Source organism: Lasioglossum baleicum, chromosome 18, assembly GCF_051020765.1.
Source record: "Lasioglossum baleicum chromosome 18, iyLasBale1, whole genome shotgun sequence".
In the NCBI taxonomy this organism is placed as follows: Eukaryota; Metazoa; Arthropoda; class Insecta; order Hymenoptera; family Halictidae; genus Lasioglossum; species Lasioglossum baleicum.
Window position 1 is genome coordinate 5,102,251 of NC_134946.1, and position 23,212 is coordinate 5,125,462.

Here is a 23,212-nt window from a genome sequence, read left to right on the forward strand (position 1 = left end):
GTACTACGCACCGGCAAACGCGATTGGCAATACCGAGGGCGACCAGGTACACAGCAATACGCATACCCAGGTGTAAATTACCTGGATTCGCCAGGCGACTCGCCTGCCATCTCCCTGCCCACACCGCCGCCACCGCCTGCGATGGCAGCATTGCCACCACCGCCACCGCCACCCAGAAGACCGCGAAGGAGCGTCACCTTCGCGGAATCGCCGCCGAAGAGCCCGAAGAGGATCAAATTCTCGCCGTTCCAGCGTCGGCCGAGCAACATGATGCTCGACATCGCGGTGCCATGGACACCGGCGTCACCTCGGGTCTGGACCGGCCGTATCGGCGACGACAAGCCGGAATACGTAATTTAAAAGACACCGCACGAAACCATAGCAACCTCCGTTCCGGTTGGAGTTCGCCGAGAAGAGCGTCCTCTCTCTCTCTTTCTCTCTCTCTCCACGAGCAACCGGCGATCCTCGATCCGCAACCCTAACACCGCGTTTGCCGATAGTCGAATCTCCGCGACTCGCCGTTTTCTCGACGCTTCCGGTGCTCCTCGAGGCTTGTAAGACACATTCGAACGCGTATTCGTCGATCAACTTCGGATCTGACCCGATATTTCGAAATGCTCGTGGAATCATCAGAACTTTCTTAACCCTTTCCATAAAAAAATGTTGTACTTCCTTGAAAGAGGTTCCTGAAGTCATTCGAAGTAATTTTCTCCTTTACGAAAATGTTCTACGTGGCTTCGTTAACGAGTTATCGAGGAAAAACACTGACCAATCAGAGCGCGCCTACTGTGAGCGGACCCCGGCTCGGCCAATGCCCACGCCACGCTTAGATCTGCCCCGCCCTCAACACTAGTCGCACTACTCTAATTGGGCGGTGTTTTTCGTGAATTACTCCGCAACGAAGCCACGGAGAACATTTCTGTAAAGGAAAAAGTTGTTTCAGATAACCTGAAGAATCGTCCTTTAGAATTACAATATTCTTGGGACAATCTGTAGAACGATCACTTCACAGGCTTGAAAGATCAGTTTTAGAAAACAAATATTGTTATATTAAGTTGATTGCAAACATACCTGAATAGTTTCAATATAAAATATTTTTTCTTTTAAGCGATTTATTTATGAATATTTCTGATAAAGTGATGTGCGAAATTTCGAGTTCCAGTTAATCAATAATTACTCTATAAAATCGGAAATGGAAACACTCAGTTGTTCATACATCCAGTTAACATTTGCATACCCAGTACGGACATTAAATGAAGATCTTTCTCCCCACTCCGCACTAATTTAAATAACGTAATTTCCCCGTAAGAACAGTACTCGAACAGCAAGAAATATTTCGTCTAATTCGAAGTTTGGCGAGTTCTCGAAACGATTCGAGTGGTTCGAATGTGTCTGCAGCGTGGCGAGCGAAAGCAGAATCAAAAAACGAGGAGAAATCAAAGAAGAGATTCAGTTGTTTCGCTAAAGTTCCTCCGTGCTCGAGTCGTGCTTGCGCGTGTGCGCGAAATAAAATGGTTGACAAGTTGTGTCGGGCTCAAGCACGACTCCGTGAATAATCGAGTCTTTGTTTAATTGGACGAGTAATTTTCGGAAGCTGGAGACCCGAGAATTCGTTCGGGCACATAGAGACAAAGAACCGTGTCACGGCTGATATTAGCGAGGACCGTGTTGGCCCGGTTGCGATCTGTGGATCGATGTGGTCCTCGCTGTCAGTCGGATTTGTACATTGTATATAATCGTAATCAAACGAGACGAATCAAAAGCAGACGTAACACAGTCGACGAAACCGGTCGCGACATTCGATAGTAGAATCCGATGGTCCTGGGGTAGGTGCATGTGCAACCAGCAGCTCGAACGACATACTATTACTGCCATTTTCCGTGAGAACGAATTCACCCGTACTGCACCAGGCACAGTCACACGAACACACAGTACACGGAACAGTTACACGCACCTAAACAAACACACAGCGTACATTATATATATATATAATGAGGGAAATACACGTCGACCGGAAGCGATTCGATAGAAAGAACTACGAAGACACAGGGAATGATGAAGAGATTCCGATTTGAGGAACATGTGCAACAGGGTTGGGCACTGATTCGTACTTTTAGTTCGACTAATTGATTGGTGCGATTAAATAGATTAACCCTTTGCAGTCGGAACAATTTTAACTTGGAAATTAAACATTTCTTCCGACCTAGAATAATTCTATTGTATATGATTTTTCTCATTTTATGGATACGAAAGTGATATAGTACCTCATACGATACTTAAATGTGTAGTAATTGATTAGATACCAGCATAATTAACAATGTAAACAATATTGCGAATACAGCAATTTGCTGCTAAGGGCTAAACGATTTAATCGACACATGAAGTTGTCAAGTGTCGATCGAATTGGAAGGGAGGAAGATTTAAATTAATCGTTAAAAAATATTTGATCCACAGTCACTTTTGTAATTTTATCGTGGATGTTAATTGGAATATCAGATGGATGATTAAAATTCAGACACATTTGATCACTAATACTCCCTCTGTCCCATAATAATAGTAGCAAGTGAATATTTAAATGCAGCATTGTAAAAGTAAGATGAAAAGAAACAAGTTATGCTGGAGGCTGGAAGCAATGAAGAACGATGGCTCCAATAATTTTAAGCTCACGCGTATAGGGAAAGCAAAGCTTCGCAGCAAAAAAATCCGACCTACAAGTTTGAAATGCAGTAACGAAATTATCGAAAAATCCAGAGTGAAACTATCTGAACACTCAAAATAAAAATTGGGAGTAATATTTTTAATTTATTGTTTAAAATGTAATCTATTAGGTCGTTGCATATGAAATGTCCGATTGTTTTCAGTGACATGAAACGAACGCAATTTTGTGTACCCAATGTTATCCTATCTACAAATTTTAAGTTTCTCAACAAGATTTTTATCTTGATTTTTTAGTTCTTTTTACCATCAACGACTAGCACGTTAATTAATCACCACATTTTGACCAAAAATCACATAATGCTATCGTCGATAAGTTATTTCTCCAGTCATATAAAAGGAACACACGACAGTCGCGTTGGTTGACGTTCAAATAAACTTTATTTCAAAGTAAAATTATGCAATAAATATAAAACTCTAATGAGATCTAACGAATTAATTTATTCAGATTTTGCTCGATTGTTATTGTAATACGTACTCTGATAAAGATATTTATTAAATCATTTCTTATGAAAGCATCTTTATAATTTCATTAATTGTGACATAAAAAATCTAGCACCAATCATTTGACCGGTCAAGTTTAGTGTCAAAGTTTGATACATATAATGAAGCTACAACATCGAAACGTTTTCTAAGAGTTGCATTCTAAAATCGAACATTTCATATGCAACAACCTAATAGTTTTTTGATAATAAATGTTGCGTTCTATATTTATATTCTCTTGCTACTATTATTATGGGACAAATTAAATTCATCGATTGCTACTATTAAGGGACAGAGGGAGTAGCTATCAACATGATTAACGATTGATTGATGACTCGTTTAATGAGATTAGTGCCCAACACTGTTCACTGATTGCGGACATAAGCTCGAGCCGAAGGGAAGTGGTCGGTCGTGACGCGAACACTACTATTAACGATTACCATTATTCCGATTACTATTACGGCTAGGTTTTATTATGGAATCACGGTTGGTTATGATGATCGTTGTACACCGGTGCAATTATGTTTGTCGAAATCTCGTGAAAATGGAACCTCGTCGCGCGAGAGGTGAGCAAATGGGAACCCCTGCACACTGGAGCCGCGATACGTTTTTTAACTGACAATGGTGAGTAATCACATCGATGCGAGAGTACTGCGTGTGTGATAAATAATACATATATATATATATATAAATATATATATACAAAATATAAATATACATACGTATAGACGTTTATCGAAAGATGTACGATGTGAAAGTTGAGTGCTGGATGTTTGAGGAACACGTGAGCATAGATTAACCGTGTAAACGTATTAATTAAGTACCTATCACTGCCAGTTCGCGCCGATCCGATTATCCGTTAACCGAGAGAGGGCGAAGGAACTCCGTTTTCCCTGTCAGTAGTACGACACCACACTTTTTACACTTTGCTGTTCTATGGGTCTCCCTTTATGCGTCGTCGGATCGCCGTGATCTGGCTCGATGAATGACGTGTACGGCCAAGATTTTTCGTGCCAAAGACGATCTCTCTCTCTCTCTCTCTCTCTCTCTGTCTGTCTCTCTCTCTCTCTTGATGATGACATCCGATGCTACGTCACGTCCGATGTTTGCGTCGCTTCCGTGCCGAACGAGATTAGGCGACCGCGATATTTGAGAAAGGAACGGGCGATCGGTTTTTTTGCACTTTGGATATACATACATATTGAGGTCCTGTCGAAGGGTTGGTTCGACGATCAGTCGCGAGTGCCGTCGTATGACACGAGATCGAGCAGATTGGAAATCCTGTCGAGTATGGAAAGTATATGCAAGTCTTTAATAAATATGTAACAGGAGAAGCAACTGGGTGTACGTGATATTCATTCAAGACTCCTATTTGTTGTTACTTTTATTTTCGTTATCGAGGTTCGTTAAGGAACGATGAGATTTTATATATGGTCTTAAAGAGAGACGTGAAACATGTGTTCAGAAAATGTACATTTTTCTAGTCAATCTTTATATGTGCAGGATGCTGCATAATAATACTAACGATAAGTACAGTACTGCCCGCTTAATGTTTGATTTCGTGGTGTTTTTTTGTGTATTATATTAAATGCAAGCAACATTGTTAATTATTATCTTAAATTGTTTTGTCATTTATCTATCATTTCAATCAACTTTTACTTACTTCAATAGTTAAGAAATTTTAAATACTGTATAAGATCTGACACTTGTGGATGATAGAATTTTTATAAATAATGTTAAAGTAACTAGGCGATGTTTATTTTATTTGTCTCAAAGTTTCGGTCTCGATAGTTGAATACACTTTTTACAAATTTGTATTACTTACAGATAAACGTTTTCGAAACAAATTTACTGTCCCGTACTGTAATAAGAATTTCATCGTTCTGAATAGTGTACACAAGTTTTTCTATGTATAAGATAGTTCATTTTAGACGTTAGCATAAGCCACTTGAATTTTCGAATGACGGATAACGAAATGAGAAGTGAAATAATCATTCTATTATTTACACTACTTGCCCAGACAATAATATGTCTCTGAAAATGATTAAATTCAAGTAAAATTGTTGAATACCATCAACCACAAAATAAGAAACACTCTCTTGGATTGGACAAAGTATTTTACCGTAACGGAATTAAGAAAGTTATGAAATAATAATTAGTTATTACAGTGACACCAAAAGGTAGAGAAATGTCTGAATAGTTTTTCTAATGACACCTAAGTAAGACCGAGATGAATAAGGATTTCAAAATTTATTTCTCAAGACTTTATTAATCAGCATACTTTTCAGTTTCTATTATGATTTACAATCTACTCAATTCATAACAAGTGAGAATGTACTCAACAATATTGCATGGTAATAATAAGGATTTCAAAATTTATTTCTGAAGACTTTTAATCAGCATACCTTTCAAATTCTATTATGATTTACAATCCACTCAATTCATAACGAGTGAGAATGTACTCAACAATATTGCATAATTTATATTAATTTAATGCTCGCAAGAAATCGGTGTCCAGTCCAAATATTTAAACAATATTCTACATTGACCCAACACCGGCGACATTTGCTTGCATACCAAAATTAATAAAACCCGCAAACACGTGCATAAAGCGGATGAAATATCATCGAAGATCGGATACCGTCGTAGCATCGATCGCGTCTATGAGAGAAGGAATCGCAGAGCCAAATTGCATGTTGCGACGTATAAAACTATTTTTATGGGATATACTATCAAGTCGTTTGATTAGACCTCACTTCACGTGTTTGTTTGCCGAAGGAACTGCCAATACCGATTACCAAAAATCACGCCAATTACCTGATAACAAGCCAAACGTACATGTGTCTTCAGTTTCGTGCACGATCACTCCGATCGTTTCGGAATTTCAGTAGTAGATCGAACGGGGGTAGAGAGGGGAGGGTGGTTAAAATTGAAACAAGCCGATAGAAGTTTTATACGTGGCAGCGATGAGACCGATTTAACTATCATATCGCCAGATTTCTCTTATTACGACTAATTGTTATCTATCACCGGTTACTAACGATAGATAATGCGTATTATCGGGTATCGAGTCGTTAAAGACATGGTAAAACAATACGCATGATGCGTACCTAATCGCATTCTCCAGAAAATAGAAGTTCGATTCATCCTGATCGAAGGACCGCACGTTCTCACGAATGCGTTCGCCCGAAGCGTGATCCACTGGAATAGATCTACCAACGAGTAATCAATTATTTTTTATTCGACAGATCAACAATATATAGTTTATTTTCAGTTATAAATAGACACCCGCATGCATTCGTAACAAAAATGAGTAATTTAAAACAGCATAAACACACATTAGGAGAATTTAAAAATATTCTGGAGCTATTAAACATAATAAGAAAGAAGATTAATTTCGCTCTAATTTGTTACAATCAAGAAAAACTCTATTTTCTATAAAAATCCGCTGTTTATATAAATGATGGATATAATAAAAAAATAGTTGGTTATTCATTGGTACGTCTAATGTATGGCACGTTCAACTTTCACACGTGACCGAGGAAAACGAGAGTCTACAATCTCGACCGAAACAGAGATCGAAGCGACGAAGCCCGAATTTTTGTTCAAATCTCACGCCAAAAATGTCGAAATGCGACGGCATCTTTGTTCCCCCCCTGTCGCTGTCGTTAACGTTTCCATGTTGATGTTCGTTGTGACTTTTTTCTATCCTCGAATTATCCGACGGCGAACGAGTCAGCTCACGCCTGAGATTAATGAAAAGAAAAATATAGGGGTGTGCGGGTACCCGAGGTTTCGGGCCGAAATTCCGAAAGTTTATACAGTTCGGATTATAGTGGGGATCGGGTCGGACGGAGTCAAATTTGAAATCCGAAAAATTTGTAATCACTAGACAGCGGATCTTTATGCATTCAGAACAAAAATGAGTAGGTGAAATTTGAAAACAGTGAGAACAGTAGAAGAATTAAAAAATTTGGTCATATTACTTTCAACCTTTTATCCGTGATGACAAGGAAAACAAATTTCTATATATTTCACTCCAGTTTCTTATAATTCAGATAAAACAATTTTAGTTTGCATAAAGATCCGCTGTCTAGTAATCACATTACAGTTTTGCATTTTAAATTTTCGGGTACCCGAGCTTTATACATTTTTAGAATGCCGACTTGACCCGACCAGAGGTACCCGAACTTTATAAATTTGAAAATTCGATAAATTGGTAATCGTATTAAATTTTCGGGCACCCCCTCCCCCCTCCCCCGAACATTATAATCTTTCGGGATACCGATTCGACCAGACTCGGGTACCCGAAGTTTATTAACTTGAAAAACCGAGAATTTGTAATCACATTGCGATTTTGCATGTTCAATTTTCGGGTACTCGAGCTTTACAAACTTTCGGGATCCCGGCCCGACATTTCGGTACCCGCACACTCTTGAAAATATATACATATATACAAACGATATAACAATTCCCGCATACCGTCCCGGCGTCGTTGCGAACACAGTTCAGAAGACTGCACCCGTTCTCCATCTGTTCCGAATTAACCAGACATTCTTCCGTTTTTTATATGTGGAAACTCATCGAAAAGAAGAACGATGTTGTGCAATCGATAATATAGCGTGTAAATACTCTCCATGAACGATTCTCATCACTGCGGCGATCGTACTAATAATATCAATCAAGATTTTTTAATTTTGTATAATAATAAGGAAAAGATCATCCGTGAGAGATTTGATCCGAACGAATAGTACAATTGCGGTGAAACTACAGTGGTGGTCGCAAGAAACTCACACGACTAATATTTCTCTTTACGTCGGACAGTCATATTAAATTAGAATTATAGTACTCGAACGCATTTGAACGTTTCTTTCAAGTGACACTGAATGCATACAACAATAGTCTCGTGTAGAAATGACATTGAAATGGGGAAAGAGTTATCACTATACTGTGGATTATTGTGCACTGAAAACGAACATTAATGACACTTTCGTTTTCGTACATCCCGTAAGCAGTAGAACGAAATATCCCTTGAATCTGGTGTTGTGCAAGATAGTCAAGGTGCATAAACGTTCACAGGCTAATCGTAACGAAACCTATTCGTCTGGAACTATTTTTTAATGTTTACATTTCTGTATCCATACCCCGTGTGTCCATCCTTTTATGCGACTTATATACACAATACATATATTATTACGGTTCATTCGAATGTACTTTCTCTGTATTTAAGCTGTAACTGTTTTCATTATCGCTGGACTGCGGATTTTATGTATTCATGGTATATATGATTGTCTAAAGTATATTACAGTAAAAAGTTTAATAAAGTTGAACGACGTTCTCATTTTATTTGGATCCTGTCGGACACTTTAAGTACCAGATCTCTCGTTCCACAGTCTAGGTAATAGTGTTCATTGTCTTTCTCTTAACCACCATTGTAGGTTCGATGTGTCGAGAATAATCGGGAATTACTAACCCTTTGTCTCGATTTCTTTCGAGACTGGGCGTGCGAGAAGTACGTCATCATTAACAATTAGATTGCGGATTTTTGCGAAAAATAACAATTGTCTGCGTTTGTTGAAAGATAAGTGTTGAAAGAAAAATGTCGTACTTCCTTGATAGGTTCCCGAGGTTATTTGAAACAACTTTTTCCTTTGCAAAAATGTTCTCCGAGGCTTCGTTAACGAGTTATTAACGAGAAACACGGACCAATCCAGCTCGGCCAATGTCAGCGTCGCGCTCCGTGGGGCCTGCCTCCAAGGCGGACCCAGCCCATTTTAGGTCGCTATGATTGGTCCGTGGTTTTTTGTTAATAACTCCTTAACGGAGCCTCGGAGAACATTTTCGTAAAGGAAAGAGTTATTTCAAATAACCTCAAGAATCTCTCCTATCAAGGAAGTACATTTTTGAGACATCCTGTATTTGCCTCACCTATCTAACGTGTTCATTCCTGTTAGTATTCCAGCAACAATGTCATAAGGGTTATAATAAAAAGATTGGGGAGTATTTACCGAGGTCCAGTGGAGTAGTCCCGTGTTAAGTCAGACACAGCGTCGAGATGCTAGTACATTAATGAAAGATTTCAGGTGGGCGAAGAAGAAGCATTAGCCCGAATAAGGGGCGCGAACGAGATCACGCCGAAGACAGTGGATTGATCGAACAGTGATAATCCAACAGTAAAAATTAATAATGAGAACGAATGAGAGAAAAAAAAATATAGCGTCTTCCAGATTGCGATTTCGCTGATCGGTGCATTAAAAGTTACGCTTCTACCTTCGATTCGAGTATCCTTCGTCATCTCCCGTACCATTCCGTGGCACGATACGATCGATTCCCTTGTAAACCGTTGTATACCAATCAAATTTGTCACAATACAGGATCGTTTATTTAAATGTACACTACCTTGTGTCTACTCAGTCATTGATGTTTGCCCCTTTCACTTCTAGGACTCTGCTAAGCGGATTTTATGCGTTTATGACAAAACTGAGGAGGTGAAACTTAAAACAATAAAAACATTTTAAAAAATGTAAAAATATAGGAACGTTATTTTCACTCAAGTAAAATTATTTACATGAGAAATAAATCTTCGTTTGGCTTCATTTCCATGCAAATATACTATTTTTCAACCTATTAAACATATTAAGAGAGGAAATTAATTTCCATGGTTGCAAATCAGAAAATTTGTATTCTGCATAAAGCTGTCTAGTAATAACAGTTTATTAATAATTTTTCCCATCTGAAGGTTCGGGCATTATTAAACTGTATGAATTTATCTATCATTCATTTCGTTAATTTATTATGTCATTCATAGGACGAGAGAAGGCAGATACATACATTGTTTGTACAAGCTGTTCACGATAATCAAATCTATTATCAACCAACTGCGATGTGTCTGCCTATTAGAAACCGTCCAACCGCAGTGCGGAACCGCATATAATGATTTATGCAGGGACTTGTCAGAAATCCTGGCGTACTTTTGTAATTTGTGTTCTGAATTGCGTACACATTGTTCGCGATACACGAAGATAAATGCTGGTTTTGTATTAGATCATTCTCCCGCGGCTAGGTGCACAATGTGTTTATAGATTTTAATCGTATAAACTTCACACGGATTATCCTCATGGATCCACTAATGTTCATGTTTGTACCTCCGAATGATGATATTAAAATTATAAATTAAATTTCGGAACATCAGCTATTTCTGGGCCCATAGCATGAATAATTATTATTGGACTGCGGGTTTTTATGCAGTTATAGCAAAATTGAGTAGATGAAACTTAAAATTGTTGGAAAATTTTCAAAATTGAAAATGTTAATATATGATTTCTCCTACATTAAAATCATTAATGGAAGAAATAACATCCAATTTGGTCCCTCTTTATTGCAATCGATGCAGGCAATTTTTATTCTGCATAATAATCCGCAGTCTAATAATTATAATAAATATTATTCTACCAATCGCTGCAAGAAATGACATTTCGATTCACATTGATTTATTAATTTCAAATTTAGTGATCGTGACTTGCATCTCATTATAACTGTCAATTGTTAAATTAATTATTGTATATAAAGCAGTTATATCAAGCAGTGGTTAATTTCAAAATTGACTATGTCCACCCCAAACCAATCTGAGATATTTGACAATTTTATTTCTTTAACTCGGTTCCGTTCCGAACAAAATTCAAATTTAACTTTTTGAAGTTTTAGAGACTTGTGGAATCTTTCTCGTGTTAACTAGTAACCCCCTGGTGACTGGGTCTATTTTGAGCGATAATATTAAAATTAATATATACAATTCTAAAATGTTAAACAAATTTTTATAAATCGAGATAAACATTTTTCCTTGTCTTGAGCCAGCGGAACGTCTAATGACAGTCTCATTGAATTGCAAATATTGTTACCAGGTCCATAAATGTAACTTCAATGCGGCATTTTCGAGCGCAGAGCTGAAAAGCCAGTAAAAAATTTGTAAAAATTAAAGTTGTCTCTAAAATATGACCCGGTAACATTTACCCAAAGAGAACAAAACTGTACACGAAATTCTAGAACGGGCTTTGAAAACAGTATTTTACAATGTATCCGTCAACAAAACGCCAGTCCCAAAGAAACAGGGACAAGTATGTAAATATTTTTACGACGTTGTATAAATATTACGCCTAACCCTTTAACTCCGTAATTATTCTTAAAGGGGAAACTTCGACAAGTATCGTCAACAGGGTATCTAAAAATAATCGAACGCCATGGTCGTTGAGCCACCTCGTTGGCTCCAAGCTTTCCCTTTAATGTCTTTCTAAACATTGATAGAAGTTCCAAATAAATCGAGAACGAACAACTTTATCGACAAAAATATTCTCCCAACAATAAAAATGTTTTAACAACATCATTTCCCATCAAATTGCTTAACTGTTGCTAACCATTATCTGAAACTAGTTTTCTAATGTCTTTTGATAACCGACGACAGAAATTCTGAAAAAATTAATTGAAAAAACCGCAATACAAGTATTTTATCTCCAGATTATTATAATCAAATATTTTATTTCGTGTCGCAGATTGTTGGAAATATTTCACGATTCAGATTCTTGAAATACAAATTTCGTTTTTTGTCAAAAAATAAGACAAAAAACGAAACTCGGTTTTTTACATTGGAATAAATCACAAAAACCGAACGAACTTATTTGCCAAGCCAATACTATGTTTCAGCCGAATAAAATGTGAAATACTAACTTTTTGAAATATTTATTTCGCATCTTTGTCTTAAATAGAACCTATCAAAAAGTTGCATAAATTCTTCGATCTCCGATCTAAGCTGTTGATAGTGGTCGAGACTGTCTGAATACGACCGAAACAGGAGTACGAGAATCTATGGAGAGATTCGACGTTGAAACGACGAGTTGGCGTGTCCCGTCGATATGAAAGATCGAGCCAAGTTTAGATGCAGCGCTCGTGACACTGAGACGAGGGGCTCCGGGTTCTTCGAACCCTCGAGGAGATCGGGATTAAACGAAACGAATAGGTTCGGGATGGGTTCTGGTATATAATGGAAACAGGCGAGCGAGCTAATACCGCGGATCTTGGACGATGACCATCGCGGGACTCGAAGTCGTAAAGGTTCCCGCGACGTCGCGTCGCGTCGTCTATTCGCCGGCATTTGCATTCGAATTATTTCAGCCAAATGGCCGGTGATCGATGGATCCTGGCGGGCCCCTGCTATCCTGCCGGTAGCCGAGCTGCATTCGAACGAGTCGCTTCAGCCTCATTCACATGCTAACGACGAGCGCCCCGTCGATCGATCCGGACCAATCACGGGACGGGATGCCACTCCAGATGTATTATATACATCGGCTATGATGAGCTTGTCGATAAACATTAATCATGATAATTTAAACGAACTTCCTACGGAAGCCCGAGACCGCGTATCGATCTTCGGATACCTGGCAGACCCATGTGACTGCCGCGACTGGAGCATGTCACTCGAATTGCTCGAATTTTACCGAGTGTTTCGGCATTTCGATGCCATCTCCGTTCAACCATTTATTGTACAGGGTATATAAAAAGTAATGGACGTCATTGGAGTGAATTTACACCAGGGACCAAAAATAACAGTTGTTCTAAAATTTCCTACGATAAAGATCATTAATAAAAGGTTGATTTTTATTGGAATTTAAGATAATCTATACAAAATATAAAGAAAAAATTCGAAGAACAAAATGATTGAAAAATATCGATTTTTATACTTTTTTTGGTACAAGTAACAGTTATTAGTGTTGAAAAAATTGATTTCTCCTCGATAACTGTTATCGACGAAGAACTGTTTCGATTGCTCAAAGCAGTTATCGATGAGAGAAGTTCATTTCGATCGCTCGTAACAGTTATCGATGAGAGAAATTCATTTTGATCGCTCATAACAGTTATTCGATGAGATTTTACTTCGATCGCTCATAACCAGACTGCGGATCTTTATGCATTGATGGCTTATAAAAATTTTCAAAAAATGCTGGAGTATTAATAACAGAATTTAGTACGATTTTTATTTATTTATTTCTACGAACACTATTACCAATGAAAATAGAATTTTATTTGGAACTGTTTTCTTACAATTTGTCTAAAAAAATCGAGGATTGTATAAACATCCGCAGTCTAGTTATAATGATCGAAATGAATTTCTCTCAACGATAACATTTACCAACAGGATAAAAATTTTTCGGTTACTTGTAATCCTGGTTTGTGACCTTACGATTTTAGTCGATGAAATACTTGTTATTCCACGATTTTTTTTTCTTTTTGGTTATAACAATTATGGTCCCTGATTTACACCTCTGGATCGGGGGACATTTGTAAAAGAAACTTGCCGCAAAATTGTTTATGCCAATGAAAATTGTTGTGAAAGTTTGTTTTTAAACTTTTTAGACCAAGACCCTGTCGATCGAGAAGAGAAGAAGTTTGAAAGGAACAATATGTCGCAAAAATATTGTTACCGATATTAGTTTTTCGAAAATTTGATTGCGTGAAATTATTATCGTCTCCCTGCCGATTCAAATGATTTTGAAGTTGCAAAATATGAACGGAAACCACATATCCCCACTTTTATACATAAGAACATTAATCCTACATTACAAAATGCTAATGTATAAAGTATAGGTACTTACAAATTTTTCAGAATCTTCTGCTCCTCCGTCGGATCCACAGCACACTGCCATTTACGCGAATACGTCTCAATAATTGTGAAAGACGAAACACCACACTTTTACACAATCTGTAAACACTACGCAACGCACTTTCAAAAATCGTGACAGCGAACGAGAAGAAGTTACTCCAGCCACGATCAAAATAGTTCTGCGATTGTCACCTTGCTTTTTTTTTCGTGAACGGTTCAAGGTGGATTCAGGTAGGGAAATGTAGCGTTTGTTGATTGGACACGGCCAAGGAAATTCCTTTTGGTATTGTCCTCTGTCATCAATGGCGTTATTTATGAGTTTTTGTTTGCTCGCCGCTTCGGTGGGTCTGTCGCACGTGTTGTCCATCTGCCGGGTTTCGAGTTGTAAAATAATCGGCCAGTTCGGAGCCGATTCGCATGCGTTTTTTTGCCTGTTATAACATCCTTTCCAGGTATATCGCCAGAAGTCGGGCCTATGGGCCCGCAGTAATAATATTAAAAAGTGGTACTCGACGGAACCCAGATGGTTCTCGGAAGTTCAATGTCTCCTTGGAATCGATTTCTTTCGTTTTCATCGATCAGCCTCGATCGAACACATTGTTTGCTGTGAGAGCAGTTTTCGCGCGGAGAGAAATCGAATCAATATCGCAGAATCACTCTGAATAACTCTAATAATATAATATTATGTTAAAAATGTTAAAATATGAGATTCTCTTCTCAGTATCTTCTTCAATGGAACAGCCAATTAAATCAAACCACGGGCATGTCGTTTTCATTAATCAGACACCAATAATCAATGGGAGATTCAGATTCGTAAAAAGAAATTTGTCATTCGTGAAACAGAATTATACATCCGTATAATTTAAATATTACGTCGTTAATATTAACCACTACTTCGGATGCCTTTAAAAATTACGCAGCATGGAAATGGAAATGTTAATATGAAATGAAAATACTGAAATTCCTGCACGATCTACGTACTCTTTATACATATATTTCCGGAGTGGAAACATGACACCAACAAACTTATTCATATTTCAGAACTCTCAAACTTATTTATTAATGTATTCATTTCAAGAATTTCCGAGACTCCGAAACGTGTTCCGTCGTGTACGTTTATCGACAGGAAAATGAAAAGATCATCCACAACGAGTATAGACGATATCACAATATTATTTGCGTTTGGTTGTTTTCGAAGAACTTGCGCCGGTAACACGTAAACGAGCTTTTTCTGATTAAAAGGACATTTAAACGATGTCGACGCATTCGAATTGCATTTCCAATAATGCGCATTTCATTAATTGAATGAAGTTACAAGTGCACCGTTTGAAAAATTAAATTTGGACGTGCAACAATGGAATCGTTTTATTGCATTGACTTTAATTAATCGGATGTTCGTTCTCTTTATGTACATTTTTAGATTATCCGAGTGAAAATGTGAATTCTATACGTGAAAATCGATTATATTCGAATAGTTGAACATGCACGTATTAAATTAAAATATGCACTCGTTGAATTTGATATAACATTCTATTACCGAGCATTGTTGCTTGAAAATTGATTAGAATCATTATCGAAATAGTCTTGTAGTTATTCTAAAACATTGTGCACACCATTCTGTGTGTAGAAGAAGTTATACATTGTTGATAAGATGAACTTTCAAACTGACGTGCAACTAGCTACATAATTCATATAATATTAACATTTGGTATACACAATGCATTAATAGAGAGCACACAGCGTACTGCTGATTATTGACCCTCGATTCATAAATAATAATGTGGTAGCTACACTCGCTCGAATTAATATTAATTGATTACAAATAATATAATAGAGGACAATGTGACGAACAGATTCTCAATTTATAAAATAAGTATATGTCCGTGTATTGTAACTAGACTGCGGATTTTTATGCGAAACAAAAGTTGTTTATATTAATTGCAAGATATGGGAGCTACATAATTATTTTATTCAGTTGAAAATTATACAGAATAGTATTTTTAAATTCTTTAAATAAACTTACTGTTTTGCACGAAAAAACTGTACCAACAACGAACTTGAACAGATCTACAGCTGACAGAATTAATCTAAAGTTTCCAAGAGAAACGTTCCCAAACCCGAAAGAATCATGTCTGCCATAAATACACATTCGTAGTCAAAATCTAAAAACCCTTAGCACTCGAGTAGTGATTCTGAGGCACCACTAAAACTTGCTGTACCATTATTCAAAATATTGTTTACGTTATCAAATATGACCGTATCTAATTAATTACTAAACATTTAGGTATTGTATGTAATATTAACCCTTTGCACTCGAATGGCGACCCTGAGGCGTCAGTAAAAATGGCCACACCATTATTCAAAACACTTTTAATATTATTAAATTCGTCTGTTTTCTATAAATTGTGAAGATCTCAACTGTTACATGAGAAAACTGGTTAAATTTCATGTGCACATGGTAAAAAAGATGACATAGAATAAAAATGATCTGGGTCGAAAGAAATGATTTTGATCTTCGAATTAAAATTGCTTCGAGCGCAAAGGGTTAAGGTTAAAATGACTTCGGCTGCAAAGGGTTACTACAACTAACAAAAGAAACGAAAAGTGAAAGAAATTCCTGAAAATCCGATCGTCGATCTAACTTTGCCAACGGGGAATTATCGCACAGTGGCGTGGCCAGCCGTACGAGATGAATCGTAGGTCGTTTTATTTACATCTCGGTGGAGGCAGGGTCGTAAAATCTAGGTGTCCGTCCCGCTGGAACCATAAACAAAAGACGGTACATCGTTACGGTTCGATCATCCGTGTTGGCAGAGCAGTGGCACGAGCTCCGGCGTGGCTCGGCGTAGGGAGCGAAAGGCAACCCCGGTGAAAATCATCAGGACCTGTAAATAATGTTCGACCGCAACGATTCCCGGTCCTGGTAGCTCCGGGATCTATCGGCTGGAGGACGGTGGAACGCGCGCGCGACCTGGGCCTCTCTCCTCGTGTCTGTTGATCGGGCGTCGTTCGAGCCGCCGCCTCTCGGGGCCGACGCATGCTCAAAACCCTTGTTTATATCGTCCCGCGAGAGAAACAAGCACCTGGGTCGTTGGAGCGTAGGATAGAGACGGATAGAACGCGCAGGCGGGAGAGAGAAGACCGGCCGAAACGGTCGGAACGTGGAATAACAAAGAGTGACGGAGCATGGAGCATAGAGGGGAAGAGGAGAGAGAGAGAGAGCGAGGTAAAAGTATGAAAGATGAGGATACCGGAACGATAACGGAGATAGAGGAACACGGATAACGATGAAGTGACAAAGACGAAGGACCGGTGCCTAGGGGTGGTGGGTGCACGGGCACGGGGGATGAAAATTCTACGTGGGAAAATAGTAGACCAGGGAGAAAAGAGACGAAGTGATCCCCTGGTGGGGAATGGGAATGGATGCTAAATATAGACAGGGTTGCCAGGTTGCAGAAACAGCCGCCGCCCCTTTGAGTACTGGGTCGGGTTGGTTCAGCCCGGAGGGGTAACGTGGAGAGAATCGTGGGTCGCCGAGGATGGTGGAGGGTGCAGAAGGGCAGCAAGGTCGCGTCATTGATCGAGGGTGGAAGGGGTGGCTGGTATGACGCTCCTGGTGACGTCATAGCTCGCTACAACCCCCTCGAACTACCCGCAGGCGGCGCCCTCTCTTTCACCACCTCAGCAAGGCCCGTTTGTTGCCTCGCCCTGATACACCTTATTCCCCACTACCCGGAGAGCACAGCCTCCATCCCGCTCCCTCCCTCTCTCTCTCTCTCTTCCATCACCTCCACCTTCTGATTCTCATCCTCCAGTACTCTTCTCCACCTCCGCCACCATCACCACCGTTTTCCACCAAACCCTCCTCCCTCCCTGCCCCTCCACTTACCCTCGTGTACCACCATCTTCGCTGTATGCTTCGCTTTGACTCGCGCTTTTTTTGGCACGCTTTACTTAGCGCTACGCCGCGGTTCGACGCGTTGCTCTCTTATCTCTCCGCCTTTACTAGATTTGCTTCAACCACCACCCCCCTCCCTCATCCCCCTGCCTCCTCCCCGGGAGTCGGAGCGGAGGGTGAGGATAATTTCGACCGAATATGGAGCATCTCGGACGGGACGCGCGGCTTCCGAGGGTGTCACGGAAATGACACCGCACACCGGCTGCCCCGAAATCGATTAATCTCCATTACAAACTGTTCCAACTGCGATTCACGGTCTACCCGTCGATTCTAATTACGAGTCGTTAGTTCCATCACGCCCCATGCACATGCACCCCGTGCACCATTGCCCACACCGTTCAGCCCCTTACACTTTCCCGGGGGCTTGCTGTGCCTCCTTAATATTAGGTGGTCGAATAAGCTTGCAGTTCTTTCGGATCCTAAACCTTGACTGAATCAAATTCGTGTAAGAGTAACACCTACCCCACGTCGAACGAATGTCGAGTTTCTCCTCCGTTGCAGTGGTATGGTATAACCGTGACCGTCAATCCAGTCGAATCAATTTGCTGCGCGGAGAATACGAAGATATTTTTGGTCTGCGGTGAACCCACCGCTACAATAGGTCGTTTCGGCCGCGTGCTCTATAGCCGCCTGCACAAATTCGGAAGCTTCGGGCTTCGGTGGGTCTAAGCAACCCGGTCTCGACACGTTAGCTACCGGTGATTATCTTCTAATTTTCCGGAGTCGGTCGTCCGTGTATTTTTTAATGGAACAGCAGTAGCATTCGATGCAGAACATTTTTATTGTTCAATACTTCTCTGTGACCAACCGTAATAACATTTCGAGAACGTTCACGAGGTTAATAAACTGCGTCCGCAGTCTCTGACGTCTTGGGACGCGTCACAAAGCCTTCATGAAGCGAAAAGGTTTGACGGAGTCGCAGCAGTGCGTCGCGATCTCTAAATTTTGAATTCGCGAGAAGTGCTGGAGCGAAAGTGTCGAGCAGTTCGAGGTGATAACCGCAGAAGCTCTACCGAACAAATGCGCAGGAGCAAATAGCGTTGCTGAACGGCGTCGCGTCGCGTCGGTGTGTCGTTGTGCGTTTCTCGCGTGGCCACTGCTGTGGTGTCCGGGGCGAAAAACCGGGAATCTCAGGCGGATCGTACATTCTCCTTGAAAAAAATTCTTCCCCGGTTGATGAAACAGCAGAGAGAGAGAGAGAGAGAGAGAGAGAGAGCGGGCTACGAGCATAATAAAAACCTATACCGGGGAAATAATAAAACGCAGAGACACACGAAAAGTCACAGACGAATTCCCGACACGGGCACTCTCGGGCTTCTGGGGGTGGCTCCGGGGCTTGGGAGGTGGGGGGTGGAATAAAAAGTACCGAGAGCGTGTTAGCCGTGATCCGACAAGCCGTGCGTGTTCCGCCGCCGCTTTTCGGTCGGCAGTTTGGATCCCAGCAGACCCGCGCCAGCTCTCTCTCTCTCTCTCACTCACTCTTCGTCTCTCTCCCTCTCGAGTTCCTAGGCATGACGGGTATAAATTATGCCGCTGGCCTATTTACATGGCTGCCATCCTGGCCAACTCGACCCGGTCGCTCTTCATGGCAGAGATCCCTACTTACGTACGTACGTACGATTCTCCGCATTCGGCGCATTCGATTGTTAAAGGGCGGATGGTAGAGGGAGGCAGAACGCGGGATGAAAACGCACGAGAATAAATGTGTTTAACCGATGATGCTGCTGCTGCTCGACTTACGGTATCACTGGGTATGGTACTGGGGACCATGGTTGGGCAACATTAACACTTTGCAGTTGGAACTAGTTTAACTTGAAAATTAAACGTTCGCTTCCGACCTAGATAATCCCATAGTATATGACTTTTTGATTTTATAGATATGAAATTGGATATAAATAACTTTTTTATAATTGTACCAAACGACCTGATTTTTTGTAATCAATTAGAAGCATTGATTTATGGAAATGATGTGCAGAAAAGATTTTCTAAAAATTATAATTTAAAAGGTCACATGCAAACATAAAAAAGGCATTTTGTTAAACTTTTTAAAATAAATACTTAAATATATGTTTAAATTATAATTTATGAATTATAATTTTTGGAAAATCTTTTTCGCACATCATTTCGTAAACCAATGCTTCTAATTGTTTATACAAAATCAGGTCGTTTGGTACAATTATTAAAAAGTTATTCTAGTTTAAAGTGCGTACGAATACTTTTTACTGTAATACCTCATACAATATTTAAATGTGTAGTGATTGGTTAGATATCGATATATTTAATATGGTAAACAAGATTGTGAATAATAGTACAGCCATTTTTAGTGGTGACTCTCTGAGGCACCCGTCGACTGCTAAGGGTTAAAAAGATGTGGGCTATCACAACTGCAGTATCAGAACTAATTACTTTTTAAAAAAATTGAGCCAAACTACTGGAGTCTTTTTTGGGACGATAGGAGCCGGTTTCAAAGTTAACGTTTCTTATTTTCAACAAAAAATAATTGAGGAATTAATAAACGTGTATATTAGTCGTATGACTATATTAGTTTTTATTACACACTCCTCTTTCGAAACATAAAGTTCCATTTGACCTGCAGTTTTTGCAGGCAATGGGCATGCAGTTTTCTGGAAACGTTTCACGTACGCCCCGTGTGTGAGTTAGGTATCAATGTTCTTTTAGGAATATGGAAATGAAAGAGTGTGAGCGAGTACAAAGTGTACTTCAAATTAAATTATGTTGAACGTGTAAAAAGAAAATGGCGCAACTCCGACCGGGAAAATAGTACTCTCATAAAACAATGAACTAGGATCGCTGAACAAAGTTTGGATTTCGAAAATGGACAAGTCATACGAGAAAACGTTGATGAGCATTTTAAGGTAGAGAAGTAAATGTATAAATAGTTATTTGAAATCACAAATTGAATGTGAAAATTACACAATTCTCATGAACGATTTTCTATTGACCTAATATGTTAGAAAAAGCGGTTACGAAAGTAAAACATATTAACTTCTAAATGTGGACAATTTCGGATGTTAATAGAGCCGGAGAATAAAAGTAAAGTAAACCAGTTAGAACAGTTTTCAGAAGAGGAATGAATGAAGTGGGAATCCAATTATCCAAGTTTTCTGACGCGCACCACACTCATTTCCATAAATCCATATTTCTGCATTAAAATTCATTACTAAAAGTTGGAAAAATTATTAAAAAAAAAAACCTTGCAGCCAATATTCTAGCACGGCAAGTGACTCGGTTACATGTAATATTCCGCGTTCGTATTAACGAGAATTTTATTCCGCTGTTGTTCATTTTTCAATAACTGAGAAATGAAAATCAATATTGTGTTTACAAAATCGGTAACAAAGATTGTCATACATTTTATACTACACGATTCCAATTAAATACTGAAAATCAACAGATATCAAATTATTGTCATTCACTTATGCAGAGAGGTTCAAATGAAATATGACATTAAATGAAAATGGATAAATAATTATTAAAATTTACACTACAGTGTATAATTGATTTTCAAACGTTGTATAACGTTTCATTCTGCGTGATTATGACATTGTCGAACTATTTCCGCGGAAAGTTACCGAGATCCATAAAAATTTCAGAAATACGTATACCTTCATCAACAATTCCATTTAGGATTCGTAAGATCCACTCCCGTTTGCTCCCTGAAAGAGTGAAAAATTCCCTTTTCTAAATGGAACAAAAGACCTTCCATACAATAAGGTTCCAAAGGAGATCACGATGATATCACAAGTGTGTATGCATTGAAAAGTTCTTGCAAGAGAATTTTCATGGAATTTATCATTAATAGCACAAAAATGGCACACGATACAAGTTTGATATAATATGAAATAAATCAAGAATCTTTAAATTAATTTATAAATCAAGAATTCATTGGTTGATTCATAGATTAATAAAGCTTAAGAAACCTATAATATAACATTTTTTTTTATTTAGATTCGTAAAATATACTGATAAACTTTGACACTTCACACCCTCTATATAAATTCAATCGTAAGTGTTTAATAACAGTTATTTTTGCCAAATTATTAAACAAAAACCATAATCTATCATGTCGTTCATTCACGATACAAACTCCAGCTGTTGGGTCCAATTTTGAAAAAGAAATTCGTTTTTACAAGGTGTACAAAAACTTGTATTGTACGAACACTGCATTTATTCTCAAATGGAAGAGGTTGGCAAGTGGTTGTTACCAAAATTCCCACGATCGCGTTACTTTTCGTCATTGAAACGCACGATTTCCATGTAGCAGCTTTCAATGGAAAGCTCGTGGAAAGAAAACCCGTAAGTTCCTCTCATTTCTCTCTTATAATTGTCACGTTCCCCCGATGAAAATCTGTTTCACAAAGAAACGGGTCCACGTAGGAATACGAAGCAAGGGAGAATTGTGGATAGAGTTAAAGAGAGCGAGGAAGCAACGGAGAGAGACAGAGAGCGATAGAGGATGGAAGAGTGCGAGGAAGACAGAGAGAGAGAGAGAGAGAGAAAGAGAAAGAAAAAAAGCATAACTGGCACGTCTCGTTTCCAAGACAGAATTACTCGCCGTCCGGCTTTTTCCCGGGTTAATTAGGATCAAGATGTTTCCAGGTGAACGGTGCAAAAATAATCGGCACTCGGGAGGCGGAATGATTATTCGGTATGCGGCGCGGTTACAATGCCGCATCCGGCGCATTTCATCCCTGAAGATAAAGGGGTAGGCGTGGGGGCCGCGTCGCTGAAAAATGAATGAAAGGAAAACATCTGAAACCGGGTGGAAATAACGAGGAATACCGTATTTCAACTTCTGAGGCTTCAGAACGCTTTGCAAAACGCCGGAAGTCGAACGGTGCGCGCGCTTCTTTCACCATCTCGGCGTTCGCACGGGACCGTTCTCCTTTCTTCACATCCCTCTGCCGCGTTCCTTTTTATTTTCAAAATATTTGCTTTCAATTTCGAAAGTCTACGCGGGATCAGCAGCGGGTAATTCGCTCCGTTCCAGTGTCTTTTCTCTGCTGTCGACCGACAGAACGCCGCGAAGAAAGGAGGATCGCGAGAAAAGACACTCGAACCTTAAATTAAACGGGTCGGAGAGAGCGCGGCGAGAAAACCAGGAAAAACGATGAAAGGCATTCGAGGGGTAGAGGTGAGGGAGAAAACTGGCAGGGTTAGAGCCGTGCATCCCCATTTCTTCTCGTAACATACCTTTTCTTCGCGATGCAGCCTCGCGCGTCCCGTCAGAACGCGTCGGACAAAAGTCCTTCCGGTACTCGCGGCCGCGTATATTCGCCGTTCCAATTAGAAACGCGAACTGTCAAATGGAAAATTCGAGATAATAAGTACTTTCCTGGGGAATCGGATTATTCGTCGCCGTCGGACAAAGGAGCGATTATGCG

The 23,212-nt window shown here is 39.5% G+C and overlaps 1 protein-coding gene across 5 annotated transcripts in view; it reads left to right on the forward strand.

The window, feature by feature from the left end:
- The window catches only part of Glurib (Glutamate receptor IB), a 383,859-nt gene extending 374,268 nt beyond the window's left edge, over positions 1-9,591 (forward strand). For all 5 annotated transcript variants that reach the window (XM_076442547.1, XM_076442544.1, XM_076442546.1 and 2 more), the window contains one exon: positions 2-9,591. In XM_076442547.1, the coding sequence (XP_076298662.1) occupies positions 2-76 (75 nt within the window). In that variant the 3' untranslated portion in view covers positions 77-9,591. The remainder of the gene's footprint in view (position 1) is intronic.
- Positions 9,592-23,212: the final 13,621 nt, after the last annotated feature.